Here is a 16,938-nt window from a genome sequence, read left to right as displayed (position 1 = left end):
TATAGGGCTGTTGTAAGAATAAAGAAGTGATGTATGTAAAGAGGTTGGAACAGTGCCTTGTACAAAAAGAGTTCAGTAAAATTAACTATTGCTATATATGTGTGTGCACATATCTGTGTGTCAATAGAGATATGTATTTACCTGTGTGTGTATGTGTGTGTCCAGGTAGGCTTCCTCCCCTCTACCCTCTGTACCCATTTTCCTTTCTTCTCTCCTCCAATATAGAGTCAGACCTGGATTCAGTCCCAACTCCATTTGTCAAGTGACCTTGGTTTAAGTTTAACTCAATAAATGTTATCCATGAGCTATCAGTCTGCCTTCAAGTAGCTCAATGGTTAAGTAAAGAAAAATAGATAAATGGGTATTGCTGTACTAAATGGTATGTGCTAATTTCTATATCAGAGGTCTGTAGAGTTATATTGACAGAGAAGAGGAGTGACTCACCCTGCCTAAAGGTGTGGAAGCTGCAGGGGGTGGGTGGGGTGAGGGGGCAGTGGAGAAGAGCAGGGGTCGGGGGTCCTTGTCTGTTCTTATCCTGTTCGGCTGGGCATCCTAGTATCAGGGAGTTGTGGGATACATGTGCCAGTAAGATAGCCATTGACTTGATCAATAAATATTTTTCCATTTTATGTAAAGAGTATAAGTCACACATGCAAAGTCAGATCCTGCTTTCACCACTTATTATTTGACCCTAACCAAACCATTTAGCTCTCTTATCCCGTTCCCTCATCTCTAAAATAAAGATATAGATTATATGAAATAATGTATTTATATATCAGTTAACAATATAAAAAGCTTATTCTTGATTGGGCATTATTTATCAATCAGTGTTCTAAATATATCTGTTTTTACTCATTTAATTCTCCTAATAATCTTATAAGGTAGTGTACTGTTATTCCCATTTTACAGATGAGGAGACCAAGGCAGAAAGCTTAAGTAACTCACCACCCAGGTTTACTCAGCTATAAGTGACAGACAGAGCTAGGATTAGAGTTGCATATACTGCCTGTAGCCCTGACTGTTATACAGTGTTACCTCTCAGTAAAGCATTCAGTATAATGCCTGACACCCAGTGGACAGCTGTAGTCATAGTAGCAATTCCCTTTCCGTTCCTTTAGTTACTCAAGAAAAAGGTAGTATATCAGCAAAATTACATTTGGCTTAATGATGGAGATCCCCATGTGAAAAAAACTGCTCTGGGAGCTGAAAATGTTTTAGACAGTCAAAGTATCTTACTCAGAGTCTGACTGTAGTTGCTAGGAGTGCTTCTGTTCTTGCCAAGGCCGTTCAGTGGATTACGTGCTGATCTTCTTGTAGGAAGGGCTGGTGTTGTGGACTGAGCTGTACTTTATGATCCTCCACTCCAGAAGAGGGAAGATGAGTCCTCTAGGGTGTGCTGCTACTGGAGGAGGAGGAGGGAGGGACTGTAGGTAACACTGAACATTGCTGCTCTGAGGAGCCACTAAGTAGCATTTCCACCACAGACAGTTATTTAAAGAAGGAAATGGAACTGGAAAATATTCCAGGCAATTCATCCGTGAGCTGGAACTCCCTATTTCAGAGAGAGAAGGAACTCGAAATAGCATGCAGAACAAGTTAATCTGTACCCAGGGCATTTTCATAAATTTGCTAAAGAAATCAGTGTCAGCTCTAGTTATATTAGGAAAGAGGACGTGTTCTTCCAAGGGGATTGTTGACTTTTATTTGATTGAAACGCTCTGTGTATTTAAACACTTGCCGTGTGGCCCTCAGAAGCATTTCTGTTACATAATTCAGTTGTTTAATACTATTAGTTGTTAGTTATTAAGTGAATCATAGAAACCACAGGAAAGACTACTGGTCATCACCACAAAGACAAGTGCCAAAGGACATGGATTCAGCACATTTATAAAGCGCCTACTGCTTGTCGGGTACTGTGCCAGGCTCAGGGGCTGAGACCAGTAAGACACCATCCCCCGATCCAGTGAAGCAGGTGGACGGTCCTGCAGGAAGCACATCCAGCAGGTACCGGAAGTGCCGCGACAGTGCATTAAAGGTGTGGTGGAATTAACACTTGTGTCCTCTCGCCCTCAGTGTCCATCGCAGCCACAATCATCTATGCCTATGCCTGGCTGGTTCCCCTCGCACTCTGGGGTTTCCTTGTGTGGAGAAACAGTAAAGTTATGAACATCGTTTCCTATTCGTTTTTGGAGATTGTGTGCGTCTATGGGTACTCCCTCTTCATTTATATCCCCACGGCAGTAAGTACTACACCTGTTCTGAGTTTGGTCCTGTTCTTAGCGGGAAATTCAACCAGCATCATTATGTCTAGCCTAATGTGGATGTGCATCTGAAAAATACCCCTTGAATTTAGAAGATTAGTGAGAATGGGGGCTGGGGAGCCAAGTGCCTTCCCTGGATCTTGAGCGCTTCGTGAGGAAAGGGTTCCCCTCAGTGTGCATGCTGGTGGCATTTCTCCGGGCTGTACCGGGAAGGAAACCCACGTGGCGGTGAGAGCCTAGCTGCTGATGGGCTTCCGGGCCTTTACGAACACGTGTCTTTAACCAGGAAATGCCTCTCTGAATGCCTCCCTCAAACCCTCCCTGCCCTCCTTTCCTTTCAGATACTGTGGATCATCCCCCAGAAGGCGGTCCGCTGGGTTCTAGTTATGATCGCCCTGGGCATCTCGGGCTCTGTCTTGGCGATGACGTTTTGGCCAGCTGTTCGTGAGGACAACCGACGCATCGCGTTGGCCACCATTGTGACGATTGTGTTGCTTCACATGCTGTTTTCTGTGGGCTGCTTGGTATGGTCTCATTCCGTGCTCTTCTGGTGCGCCTTAGATGCACATGCTAAGACCTCAAACTGTTAGACACCATGGTTCTTTAAAAACTGGCTCTATGAAATAAATATAGTTTTAAATAGACTCTCCTGGATGAGAAATAATAGTCGTGAGAATTTGATTATAATCTCTGAATTTACCTAATTTCTGAAGTTTGGTTGAGATTTAGTGTCTGGCCAGGGGAAGTAGGGTTGGATGGGTGTCTACATGTAAGGCTGGGGGAGGGGAGGTTCTGCCTCTGGATGTCTTTGCTGGTTTTCTGCACAAACTCAGAAAGAGTTTTGAAATTCAGCATTTCATAGGTGGACAGCTTGAGAATGAAGTCAAAATAGGAAAGAAAAGTTATCTTTAAGATGAGCAACATTAAAACAATATTAGAGTTAATGTGTTTAGATATCTTTTTTAGGGAAAGCTTGTGCTTTTGAGTCAAACAGGCCCAGATTGAAGACCAGCTCTGTCATTCACTGGCTGTGTGAGCTTGGGCAGGGAACCTAACTTCTCTGAATCTGAATTTCTTAATCTGTAACATGGGTATAATAGTTCTTGCCACAGAGGGTTGTTCTGAGGATAAAATAAAATAATACATACAGAGCACTTAACATGGAGTTTGTCCCATAAATGCCTATAAATTAGGTCCCTTTCCTTTGATCCTAAAGAGACATTTTTTTTTAAATTTCTGTACACATTGTGCATAAAAATTGCTGCCCATGGCCTTAACCAGGCCTGGTCTAGGTTTTTTTAAAAATCCAAATCCGAGAATGTTGTGGTCATGGATGCCCACAGGAAGATGTCCACATAGCACATGGCCAGACCCTTGGGCAGGCTTTGCAGTTATAGGAGTAAATATTTCTTTGGTGTTGTTTGATCTTTAATATTTTCTGTAGGCAACCATGGTCTCATTAAGTGATTTAATAAGATCCCAATACTTTATCATTGAAAAAGTCTTATAAAACTTGCCAAGTTCTAAAACAGACTTGGTTGACATGCATTTTACATACGCCTAAGCTTTAACCCCTTGAGACAGACGACTCGCAGCAGAGTGACACTATTAATGTCTGGCACTTGGACCCTCTGGGCTGGTGCCTAGAAATGCTGCTGTGACCCTCCTGTCTGCTGAGGAAGAATGTGCTTTTCATCGTAACTCTCTCTGTAATGCCTCCCACTGGCATCTTCCCATCTCCCTCTTTTTTTTTTAATTAATTAATTAATTTATTGGCTGTGTTGGGTCTTTATTGCCATGTGCGGGCTTTCTTTAGTTGCAGTGAGTGGGGGCTACTCTTTGTTGTGGTGCACGGGCTCCTCATTGTGGTGGCTTCTCTTGTTGCAGAGCACGGGCTCTAGGTATGTGGGCTTCAGTAGTTGCGGCACATGGGCTCAATAGTTGTGGCTCATGGGCTTAGTTGCTCCATGGCATGTGGGATCTTCCTGGAGCAGGGATCAAACCTGTGTTCCCTACATTGGCAGGCAGATTCTTAACCACTGTACCACCTAGGAAGCTCCCATCTCTCTTTTGAATTTGTGTGTGTGTGTGTGTTATATACCTTGTTAAGAAGTTGGTGAAGAGAAGGAGGCAGGAGAAAGGCATTGCCGTGTTCGGTTCTGTAAAGAGTAGAGAGGAGCAAGGCAGATGGAGCTACAGAGCAGGGAGGTGTTGTTATTAACACATTTAATTTGGTACCTGTGGCCAGGATCTTTTACCTCCTATGCCTACTACTCCCTTTTGGGGTAAATGACACTAAAGGTAAAGTTTACCTACCCATCTTGCTACTCAGGAACTTTCTAAAAGAGAGCATCACAATGAAGTAGAAAGAGCACTGGACTGGGAGCTGCTTAGCATTGGGAGCCTAGGCTAGTGACTTAACTCAGAACCTGGGTTTCCTCATCAGGGAGATTCATATTTCGTGAGCTTTTGTGAGAGTCAGTGAAATAGCTGTGAGCCCTTCACATACTGTGATAGTTTCTTCAGATGTAAAGAAGTTATTAGACAACCCTGTGTCATCAGAAACTGCCAGGGCCACTCTGCTGCCTGTTCCTCCGAGTGCCCCAGTAAGAGCAGTCCCAGGTCACAACTCTAGGGACAGTGCCCTTTCATTGGTGCCTCTCCCTGGCATCTTCCTATGTGTCTCCTGAACTTCTTACCCATTACACACACACACACACACACACCCACCCCACCCCTCCCCACCCACCCACCCCCTAGTTGAGAAGTTGGAGGAGAGAGGGAGGCCGGAGAAAAGACATTGCCCTGTTCAGTTCTAAGGGGCTCAGAGGGGCGGGGCGGATTGGATGGTGGAGCAGGGGGCTAATAATCACAGGTGTAGGACTGCCTCTTGGAGGGGAGACACAGTTTTCTCTCCTTGAGAAAGGGAACTGTCTGTTTAGCCAGGGACCCACTGTGCTGGGGTTTTGTTGGCCACACTGGAGGTGGCCTCCTCCTTTCTCTTACAGAGGAGATGCACAATGCAAGACGGTGGAAGCAGATGTTAGGAGACGGGTTTTCATCTCAGTTCCATCATTCCCTGCTTTTTTGCTTATTAGTTCGCCTCTCTGGACCCCCACCTCCTGACTTAGAAAAAGAAATAAAGTAAAGGACGAACGATGCATACAATTATTATCACTGGAAAGACAGGGAGAGGAAATGGCAAGGGAGATACTTGAGCTGAGGGGCACTGGCTGAACCAAACAGCTTGGCCTTCTCACTGTCCCCTGGGGAACACGAATTGGTGTTTTTGCCTTAGTGCAGTGAAGCATATGACAGCCCAACACCTGCTGAGGGCCCCTCGGCGCTTGTACCTGTACATGATCTCTAAGTTAGTCCTGGAACACACCTGGCGGGGCTGACTAAGGAGGCACTAGAGGTTGCATCCTTGGCTAGTATGTTTGGAGACGCACAAGCCTATGTTTGAGGTGGTACTTGCTGTGAGTAGAGCGTCTGTGCCCTAGTGTTTGTGGAATTAATTAGGGATTATTTTTCCCATCCTTTCATTTTTGAGATGAGACTTGTCCAAAGTCAGTGCAAGTGATTAGCAGAGCCAGGATTAGAACCTAGGATTCCTGGCTTATTCCATCTGGTGAGGGTTTCCTCCTGGAGCCTGGAAGAGAGTCATTGTTGCTGCATCCTGGGGGCTTCTTGGTCCAGTGCACCTGCAAGATAACTGGAGGGGCCCAACCCTAGCAGCATGGTCCCGGCCCCTGCTCGAGTTAGGGACCATTCTTCTTCCTCAGAAAACAGCTGCTGGAAGGGACCTTGGGAAAAATGCTTTTGAAACTAATAGAATTGCTTTGGGAATGTGACAAACTAGAGGGAGTCTGCAGCTAGGAACTTTTTGAAATGGATTGTTGAAGGGTTAACTCAAAATTATTTTGGGGAATTATGTTGGGGAAACCGCAGCGTGTCGTGTTGGTGCCCCCTACTGGCTGATAGAGAGCAGAGCTGGCGAGATGGTTCTTGACTTGGTGGCTTTTTATCTTTTTTACCTTCCTGAGGCCCCAGCTCTAGGGGGGAGGCACGCGCAGGCAGTGGTCCCTTTTGTATTAACGGGTTCACCTGTCCTTCAAACAAGCTGTGTTCAAGGCTAGCGAGATTGGTATTTTCCTGGGCTCATGTTAGGCTTCTCAGACCTCGAAACAGGTGGGAGGATCCTCCCTGATGTTTTTCCATCTTCCACCTCCTTCTGATTTTTGACAGTTAAATTGTGGACAGTGAGTGGAAGCACTTATCAAACCTTTCATTTCCAAGCTGAAGAATTAAGAGGTAAAGGCTGCCTAGCACTTTCTTTGAAAGGTCTTTATGGGGAGCCGACTGGTTTGGCAGCAGTCTGTCTTGGTTCAGTTCATCAAGTATTGACTATTCACACAGTGTGCCAGGCCCTGTGGGAGGAGCTGGTGACGCGGAAACAAGAAGGACATAGTCTTTGGAGATGAGACTGTGCTGATTAACAGCTTGAGCTTTGCAGCATTGAGTCCTGGCTGCACCACTCACTGCCACGTGCATCTAATCGAATGACAGCCTCTCTGAGCCCCAGTTTCTTCATCTGTCGGATGAGGGTAATGATAACAACCTCACCGAGTTGTTAAGAAGATTAAGTCATAGGTAGCAAGCGCTTAATAAATGGTAGAGAAATTTAAATAGGCACTCGCAGTCAAGTAAGAGACAGAAACTGAGACAGTTCAGTGATGACCAGTGCAGTGGGGGAAATGTAGGGGCCACGAGAACCCAGAAGTACTGTTAGCAGGGAGTCTAGGACACGCACCTGGACCATTATTTTTTAACTGCCCTCATGGGTCTCCTTTTCTTGCAGGCCTACTTTTTTGATGCGCCAGAGATGGACCATCTCCCAACAAGCACAGCTGCTCCAAATCAAACAGTTGTAGTGGCCAAGTCCAGCTAAAGAGGAAAGTGGGAGATTATCTTTTCATCTTCTTGCTGTGAGGTACAGTAAAAATGGGCAAGGGCCTCAGTCCTGTTGCTGTTAGCATCGAGCAGTGAGAGGACCAGACCCTTCTCTCCATCTGCACGGTTCCGTGTGGTGTGTGCACACGCATGTCTGTGTGTGTGAGTGTGTGTGTGTGTGTCCCTCTTGCTGAGGCTTCAGTTGGGAAGTAGACTCATCTGGCTTTATACTTTTGGGAAACACAAGCTCTCAGATTCTTCTGTAAGAGGAGTTCCTGCCTTTTGGCCCCAGCATCTCTTCTCCTCTACTTCCTGTCCCCTTCCCAGCAGCACAGTATGGGCTTGTTCCATTTGATTACACTCTAGTGGTTTTCTCAAGTTTCTCTGTGACTTCTCAGGCTGGCCTCAGACCCTGAGTGTGACTGCTCTTGCATTACTCATGCAGTTCTCCGAAGCTTACCAGTTCTCATGCCTGGTTTGTTCTCGGGCCTCTTTGATGATTCCACTGTCGGTGGTTAGCTCGGGGGGTCAGGGTACGGGAAAAAGACTCTGTTCCTCCATGGCTGGTCTCTCGCCTCCCAGTTCTACCTCCTCCATGTTCTGAGCCTGCAGCCATGCTGAGCCACTTGGCGTTGCTGGAAAACATCCTGCCTCTGCACTTGCTGGTCAAGTTGTCTAAAAGGTTCCTTCCCTTCCAGCGGTCCTCACTCACCTTGTGATCCCATTACACCCTATATTATACATCACTTTATTTATGGCGCTCGAAACACTAATCATTCACTGTCAGTGCGTCCATCTGCTTATCCATTTGTTCACCCATTTATCCACCCATTTGTCCACCCATTTATCCATCCACGTGTCCTCCACCTACTAGGGTGTCTCCCCAGTGAGATCCAGTCCCATAAGAACAAGGGATGGATGTTTCTCTGTTTCTTCATTGCCCACCACATGACCTTGTATACAGTGGGTGTTCAGGAAGCGTTTGTGGAATGAATGAGTGAATGAACAAAGCCACACTCTGCATATGATCTCACTATGGGCCAAGAACCTTTACTCTATTTTGTAATCATGGGCTGACCTTTCTGCCCAAGCTGCTGTCTCCCAGAGCAACAGGGAGTGGTGCAATGACCAGGGCTTCTAGAGTCAAATAGAATTAAAATCTCTGCCCTACCATGTGCTAGCAGTGTGTCTGAGGCAAGGGACTTACTCTCTCTGAGCCTCTGCTAACTTAAATGTGAAATAAGGGTGATGCAATCTATAGACATACCTTGGAGATGTAGGTTCGATTCCAGACCACTGCAGTAAAGTGAATATTGCAGTAAAGCAAGACACATGAATTTTCTGGTTTCCTAGTGCATATAGAAGTTATATTTACACTGTACTGTAGCCTGTCAAGTGTGTAGCAGCATTGTCTAAAAAAGCAATGCACATACCTTAATGAAGAAATCCTTCATTGCTAAAAAACGGTAACCATCATCTGAGCCTTCAGTGAGTCATAATAGTGACATCAAAGATCACTGATCAGAGATCACCATAACAAATATAGTAATAATGGAAAAGTTTGAAATATTTTGAGAATTACTGACACCGAGACCAATGCTCTTGGGAAAATGGTGCCGCTCAGCGTGGGGTCGCCAGAAACCTTCAATTTTTAAAAAAACGGCAATATCTGCAAAGTGCAGTAAAACAGGGTGTGTGTGTATATTATAAGATTGTAGTGAAGATTAGAGATCATGTTTATAAAAGCTCCTGGCACATAGTTTAGGTGCTCAGTAATAGAATCAAGCTGCTGCCCCTCTGAGAGGGGTCAGTAATTGTGTTGGAATTTGGCGATTCTCACTGACTTTTCTTTCCTTTTTGTAAAACAAATGGAGATTTTCTGTCCTAGTTGAGAAATTTAGGTTGCCAGCCCTGCAAGGTGACAAGATGTGATTGGGCAAACAGAGGCCCCTCCGGTGGCATCCTGGCCAATGGCCATGACTAGGGAACCACTATAAATGTCAGAGCTCACTTTCCCTCTTCTTCTCTCCACATGGTAGATGATGTTAGAATCAAAGAAGGTCAGATGCCTTGGAGATGGGATGTGCTTCCCTATTCTTTTTACAATGAGGCCAAGAGAGGACAGTGCCCTGCCCAAGGCCACCCCAGGTTTGGTAGCAAACTAACACGTGTAGATCACATTCTGTGTTACAAAACACTGTCCAGGTCACTCTCACTGGCTGCTCTTACTAGTCTTGTTGTCCCCATTGTGTGGATGAGGAAGCTAGGCTTGGTAAGTCTGAGTTGACTAAGATCACCCCTCTCTTAGAGGCAGAGTTAGGACACAAACCCAGGTCTTAGGTAGCCAGTTCTTGAGCTTTTCTTACTTTCCCACATTTTAGGCTGATGTTCTTTTTACCACGAAAATGTGCAGGCTCACCTGCTGACCTTTGGCTCTTTTTGCTGGAGGGGGACGTGCCTCCTTTGCTGATCTAGAGATGCTTTAGTTCAGAGGTCTCCACACTTCTTTGATTGTACAACCTGTCAGTTAAGAATTTGAGGACTATATTAATTATCTATTTCTGCCTAACAATATTGCCACAACCCTAGCAGCTCAAACAACACACATTCATTATCTCACTGTGTCTGTGAATCAGGAATCTGGAGGTAGCTTAGCTTTGTTCTCTCCTTTAGGCGCTCTCACAAGGCTGCACTCAGAGTGTTGAGTCTCAGCTGAAAACTGGGCTGGGAAGGATCTTCTGAGCTCACATCGTTGTTGGCAGGATTCAGTGCCTTGTGGCCTGTCAGACTGACAGCCTCCTTGCTGATGGTCAGCTGGAGGCTGCCCTCAGTTCCTTGCCACATAGTCCCCTCCATGTGAGGACTTACTTCATCAAAGCCATAAATGGAGATAATCAACAGAGACTGTTAGAAAGATGGAAGTTACCCTCTATGTAATGTCATCACAGAAATGACATCCATCACCTTTGCCGTATTCTTTGGATTAGAAGCAAAAATTGCAAGCCTTGCCCAGACTCCGGAGGACAGGACACGTCAGGGCGTAATTACCTGAAGGCAAGGATCATTGGAAGCCATTTTTATTTTTTAATTTAATTTAATTTTTCAGCTTTATTGAGGTTCAATTGACAAACGATTGTAAGATATTTAAAATGCACATTGTGATAATGTGCTATACACATACATTGCATGGAGGCCAATTTAGAGTCTGTCTGCCACAAGCACACACCTGTAGTGATATGTTTATATTTGAAACATTTACAAAGACTGTTGTCAATCCATATAGTAACTATTAAAGCTGATTTCCTTATTTTTTGATGAAAAATAAATATTAATAGAAGTTCTAACATGTTCCTTCGTGGCGCCCACTTCCTTAGAATGAGCATATGGTAGCTTGTTTGCATTACCGTTTAATCGTCTTAACACTCATCCAGCTCATCCTGCAAATGGACTCCACTGACTGTTAGCAGAGAAGGCCCCAGGGCAGGATGGGTCTTTATCTGAGGTCCATGGGGAAGGGACTGGTATTTCACTTGGACTCCCTGGTCTTGGCCTAATGCCCGCCTAGCACAGTCAGAGCAAGTGCTTCTTTCATGTTGAGTGGGTAGAGGTGACTGTAAGATTCAGGCAAGAGTCAGGATGTGGGCTTTTACCAGAGGTGCCTTGGCTCCCTGAGGCCTGGATCATCATTTACTCTCTCACTCAGTGTTTATTTGAGGCCACTTTGTGGCCTCTGTGAGCCAGGCACGGGGGACCTAGAAAATCAGTTATAGTCTGCCTCAAGGCGCCTTGGTCCATGGGTAAAACAGCTCAGCAGATAAGGACCAGGCGGTGGGCCAGGCTGTGTGAGAAGTGCCATGGCCAAGTTGTGAGTTGATGGGCACTGTGGGAGCACAGAAACACTGACTCATTTGGCCTGGGGTAAGGCTTCACAGAGGGGGTCTTGCTTGAGCAGAAGCAATCAGTTGCTTATTTTTCTGAGGAGTAGTCAACTTCCCGTGGGTTTTGGGACAGTGAAGACGTAGGCTGTTTTTTGAGACACCGTGATGTGCTATGAGGTCACATCACCTAAAACAAGAAAACTGAGGTCAGCTGCGGAGGGACAGAGGTAGAGGACACATAGTTAGCTGTCTGGCTGTCAGCCTTGCCTCAGAGTGCCTGCCGTCAACTGGAGAGGGGCTCTCTCAGCCTGCTCCTGGGCTGAGACTTCAGTTCCTCCAATACATTTTGGTGATGAAGTCTCCAGAACAAGTGTCCCAGGCACTATAAACCTTCAGAGAGTCAGGCTGGGAAGAGCCTGGCCCTCAGGGCCCTTGCAGATCTCCCATCCTGATTTGTACAGATTTGGTACCTCTGGGCTTTGCTCAGATCTGTAAACTTGGGTGTCAGTGTCTCCATTTGGGTGTCAAGTCTCTAAATGAGATAGTGACAAACCGTTTCTTTGGAGCCTCCCTGGCAGAAGCATCAATCACTTTGGCAATGAGAGGAGCTGTCCAGAGCCCTGAGCACTGCAGATTTATGAGCTGGCTGTGCCTCCACTGTAACCTCTGGACGTCCAGCTTTCAGTGAAAAAGAATGACTTCTAATCTCGAAGATAACCTTCCTCTTGTCAATCTAAGCACTGGAGGGTTTAGCCTGGGAGGGATTACTGGGAAAGCATTAAGCCCTTCTCTCCCTGGAACCTCAGGATCATAGGGGAGCCTCCAATAACTTGTAATCAGGGAAGCTACCCCTACATAAGTCATTGAGATATTATAAAGAACGTCTAGCTTTCTTCCTTCCTTCCTTCCTCCCTTCCTGTTTTATATTAACTTATCACCTGAGGGCCAGTGCCATTTCTTCTCTAAGCAGGACCCTGGTGAACCTTGGAAGTCTTACTTTGGCTTGAGGGATGGAGTATCTGAAGGACGTACCCAGATTGGGGCTGCCTTCCCAGGGGCAATGACAAGTGGCTCTGTCCAGGGGAGGGCGGCCAGCAGATATTATACTGCAGTGTAATAAGAGCTTTATAAGAGGTGAACAGAGGGCTTCAGGAGACTCCTTTGTAATTAAAACCCTTCTGATTTGATACACAGGGTTTATATGCAATTATCCTTTCACTCACTCATGTCAGGAGTTCATTTTATAAGCCAAAGCTACAAATCTTTTTACTAGGTTTATACACATCACTTCTTTTATTCTGAAATCAGCTTTAACTAAATGCTATAACCCCCTTTAACACAGCATCCAAACTGCATGATTTCACACCATAGCTAACACTATTTTCTACAGCCCCTTATTCTTTCCCACACCATGTCTGAAATGTCTCTTCTCAGAGAATCCATTTTCAGTTCCTGGGCTATTTCCTTTTCAGTTTTCTTCTTTGTTCCCTTTCTTTGAGAAAAATTGGGAGAACCTGGGATGGCAAGTGGTCGACACAATAACTTTTTATTCTTGTGACTTATTTAGCGGAAAATTTTAAACACAGACAAAAGTAGAGTGTATAGTATAATGAAGCCCTATGTGCCCCTCCCCTCTTTCACTTTGAACAGTTGTCAACTCACGGCCAGTCTTGTCTCATCCATATACCCATATATTCCCCACCTCTTTCCCCTGTATTATTTGGAAGCAAATCTAGAATATCCTATTATTTCATCCAAAAACACTTAAATTCTGGATCTATAAAAGATACTCTTTTCATGGACTTCGCTGGCGGTCCAGTGGTTAGGACTATGCGCTTTCACTGCTGGGGCCCGGGTTCGATCCCTGGTCGGGGAACTGAGATCCTGCAAGCCACGTCGCGTGGCCAAAAGCAAATAAATAAAATAAAAGGCTAAAACAACCTTTAAAAAAAAAGAAGAGGGGATTCCCTAGTGGTCCAGTGGTTGAGAACCCGCCTTCCAATGGAGGGGACTCTGGTTCAATCCCTGGTTGAGGAATTAGGATTCCACATGCTACGTGGCGTGGTCAAAAATAAAGAAATAAAATTAAAAAAGAGAAGATACTCTTCAAAACCTAACCACAGTACCATAATCACATCTTAAAAAATAATAACTCTTTAATATCAAATACCTTTCGCTGTTTGAATTTCATGTTGCAGTGGGGTGGTGTATCTCTTTTAATTATAGAGTCCTACTCCATTTTTCTCTTTCTCTTTCCCATTGCCATTTATTTGTTGAAAAATCATTTATCCTATAGTTTTTCACTGTCTAGAATTTGCTGATTGTTTCTCCATGGTATCATTAACATATAGCTATGTCCTCTGTTTTCTATAAATTGGTCACTGTATCTAAAGGTCTGATCAGATTCAGATTTGACTTTTTTTTAGGCAAGACTGCTTGATACGTGCCATAAAATTTTTCCATCCGTAAACTCATGATGTCTAATTATCTCTCTGTATTTTTTTCTGTATTTTTGATATTAGTAGCCATTAATAAGCAATGCTCAGACCGATTAATTCAGTAAGGGTTTTAAAATGGTGATATTTCAGTTCTATCTTTCCTTCTTTATTTATTAACTAGAATACTTCTTTAATAAAAAGTTTCCCTTCATCTGTTTGGGTGTACAGTGATATAGTTTATATAAGAAAAGCAATACAAATGATTTTTTTCTCTTTATTTACCTGCTTTCAGAATAGTAGTTGGCTCGCTAGGACTCTGCAGCAATGACCAGTTAGTTTCACTGCACATATTATGCTTTTTGATGCTCAAATGGTCCTGTGTTTGGCCACCAGGAGCCTCTTCAGGTTGGCCCCTGAGTCCTGTTGGCACCACGCTAGGAGTCTCTGATAACTGCCTCGCCATCTCTTAAGACCAAATGTTCTAGGCTCATTTTGAACTTTTCTTGTCCCAGACCCAGACTGAGCCATTGCTTTAAGGAGTCCTGGTTCCATTCAGTGGGGAAATAGTATTTCCAGGTCACAATCTGGGTGCTAGTGGTGCTCATTGCAACTGGCTTGGTCATTGTTTTCAGACCTTTTCAGTGTTCAGAGCTAGGAAATGTGATTGTTGTTTGCTTGATAGAACATATATTGTGAGTTCATACTGATACTTCCAATTCCTATTTAGTATTACAGAGTTCTTACTGAATTGCTTTTGTCTTAGATTTGTATCTCCTTTCTCCTGTACTGAGGATCTCACTTCTCACTGATATCATCAATGATAGAATTGGGCTATCACATACGTACTTATTTGTTTTATCCACTGTGCACTCACAATGATCTGGTAGTAAAAGAACCAAACTACCTCTAATTACTGGAAATGTTACTTTAAAATCTTTGAAGGGAAACCATAACTTCATAGACTGAGAGTTCCTTGAGGTCAGAGAGTTATTTACCAATATAGCCCTAGCACTCAGCAGGCATGTGGGGAAAGCTTCATTTTGAACAAGTGAGGGTTATATACAGACCATATGGCACTCAAAGCATTCCTGGCATCATTTGCCAAGTTGCTTGGAAATTCTTGTTCATTCACTGAGGACCTAGTCTGTGCAAGGTGCTGGGCTACTGGTGAACAATGGCGATAGGTCCTTACCTTCCCAGATTTTACAGCCCAACTTTATATCTCCTGCATCACACAGACTAGCAGGCCTTGCTAAGTTAAAGAGAGAATCATGACTTTGGGACGTTCTGATTGGAACACCCCAGATTAGGCAATGGTGACATTGTCCAGGCTTGGATGCAGGGATGGAGCCAGGAAGGGAGCGGGGCATGCCACGGGGGGCCACCAGCGTAGGGAGCCAGAAGTGGCCAGGAGTCAGGTCTTAGGCCTGGAAGTGGCAAGGAAGCCCTGGATGATGATGACATTATGGACCAAATCTGGCACAAAGGGCGGTATCATCCCACTTGCTACCCTCAGCCTAAGTGCCAGGAATTCCCAGCCTCTGCCCTACAGGCCACCTACTAAAAGTTGGCAGCAAGAGAAGGGAATTTTCTGTCCTCATCTCCTCTTCCAGTCTTGACGTTAATTTGGAACAGACAGCTAATTTGGAGAGAAAAACAGTATTTTTCATAAGTATTTCATGTTTATGAAAATAAAATCTTTAGTGCCTGCCCTGTGGGCTGGTTTGTCCCTACCTTTACTTAGCATTTCAGAAACCGGAACCAATGTTTATCAGAAGGCCAATCAGGACTTTAGGTTCTTTCACTCCAGCAAATTATAGCATCCACCCTTCTCCAACCACTTTTCACAGCTCTTTTGTTGGCAGCTTTTCCCTTTTCTAGAGCCAGTGGATTTAGGCACATCTCCCCTGCCTCAGCCTCACCTTCGTGGCGTGCTCAAATGCTGACACTGGTTGTGGTACGTCCCCTGATGGGGTCGCCAGGGAGGCCTGGCTCATTCTCACAGGGGGAAGGCCACGCGTTAGGAACCCCTCTCTGCCACATTCCTTCCTCTCCCCTGGATTTGACCATGTATCTCTAGCCTCGCTTTCCATGTTCCCGTGTCTTGCAAATCCTCAACTACGTATGCTGACAGATGCCTCAAATTCATTATGTTCCAAAGTAAACTCATCCCCCCAGCAACCAGATCCTCCTTCATTTTCCTGTCCCAGTGAACAGCACCACCGTCCACACCTCCCCTGACTTCAGACTAGGTTCGATTCTTTATCATACCCTCTCATGGTACCTTACAATCATAGTTACATATATAATGTTTTATGTATCTGTTTACCCTGTAGTTTCTCCTGCTGGACTGTAAGTTTCTTGAGAGTTAGAACCATGTTTGCCTTATTCATCGTTGTATCCAGGCCCTGGCACACGAACCTCCATCAATATTTGTTGGATAAATTAAGAAATCTACCTGGTCACCCAGGTAGAAACCTCAGTATCAGTATAGGTTCCTCCCTCTAATCTTGCTCATCTTATCTGTCAGCAAGACTTGTCTATGCTACCTCTGAACTATTTCCCAAACCTGCCCTGTTAGTACCATACCCAGCGTTCAGGGTCCTGTCATCTCACATTTAGACTATGGCAATAGCTTGATGGGTTTCTCTGCCTCTTTTCCTTTCCTCCTTCTAATCCATCTTATATGTAGTCATGGGGGTCTTTGAAAATTTATAAATCTGACTGTGCCTTTGACTGCATCACTCTTCTACTTAAAAGCTTTTTTTTGGCCTCCTGTTCTCTAAAGAAGAAAACTGAAACTCCTTGGATTGCCATGGTCCTTCCTCATGTCCTGCCATTGTCCCCTGTATAACCTTATGTTTCAGTAACCACAGACAGCTCTCAGTTCCCGAACCTTTGTATGTCCCTCCATGTTTACTTTTATCTTTTCTCCTCTAGCACTGAACACAGAGCAGTCACAAAGAAGAGTGAAAGGCGGATGGGTGAAGGTAGCTTTGGGATCTGGGTCATAGAAAGTCATTGGGTTTCTAAAGAAATAGAGGAAAACTTTAAAAAGTGTCATTTCCCCTCCAACAGTAAGTCTTCCTTAGAGCCTGTAGATCAGGGCCAAGGCTGTAGGTTTGGGGAGCTGGTGGAGGCAGACTGCTCTGGTGTTGAAGTTATATCTCTAAATCCTTTCTGTGTGGGGGAATCTGGATCTTGAAAGTTACCCTTTTTGCTTTCCAGTTCTCTTCGATGGGTTTTGGAGTGTGGTTCTTTTGGACAGGACATCCACTGCAGGAAAGCAGAATGACCAAAGCCAGCAGGAAAATGGATGGAATGGCCCCAACCCCCAGCATCTGAGTGGTGCCTCACTGAAGCCTAATCACCTATTTAACAAACAGAAATTAAATGTCATTGAGTTGA

At 44.7% G+C, this 16,938-nt stretch overlaps 1 protein-coding gene across 2 annotated transcripts in view; it reads left to right on the top strand.

Annotated features, from left to right (window-relative positions):
• Positions 1 to 16,938, top strand: part of YIPF1 (Yip1 domain family member 1) — a 34,599-nt gene extending 17,661 nt beyond the window's left edge. For both annotated transcript variants that reach the window (XM_057711322.1, XM_057711332.1), the window contains 4 exons: positions 2,074 to 2,240; positions 2,603 to 2,785; positions 7,123 to 7,254; positions 16,759 to 16,938. In XM_057711322.1, the coding sequence (XP_057567305.1) occupies positions 2,074 to 2,240; positions 2,603 to 2,785; positions 7,123 to 7,212 (440 nt within the window). In that variant the 3' untranslated portion in view covers positions 7,213 to 7,254; positions 16,759 to 16,938. The remainder of the gene's footprint in view (positions 1 to 2,073; positions 2,241 to 2,602; positions 2,786 to 7,122; positions 7,255 to 16,758) is intronic.

The sequence above is a fragment of the Hippopotamus amphibius genome, chromosome 1 (genome assembly GCF_030028045.1).
Source record: "Hippopotamus amphibius kiboko isolate mHipAmp2 chromosome 1, mHipAmp2.hap2, whole genome shotgun sequence".
NCBI lineage: Eukaryota > Metazoa > Chordata > Mammalia > Artiodactyla > Hippopotamidae > Hippopotamus > Hippopotamus amphibius.
Note: the sequence above shows the minus strand (reverse complement) of the source record. Positions and strands in the feature narration are given on the sequence as shown.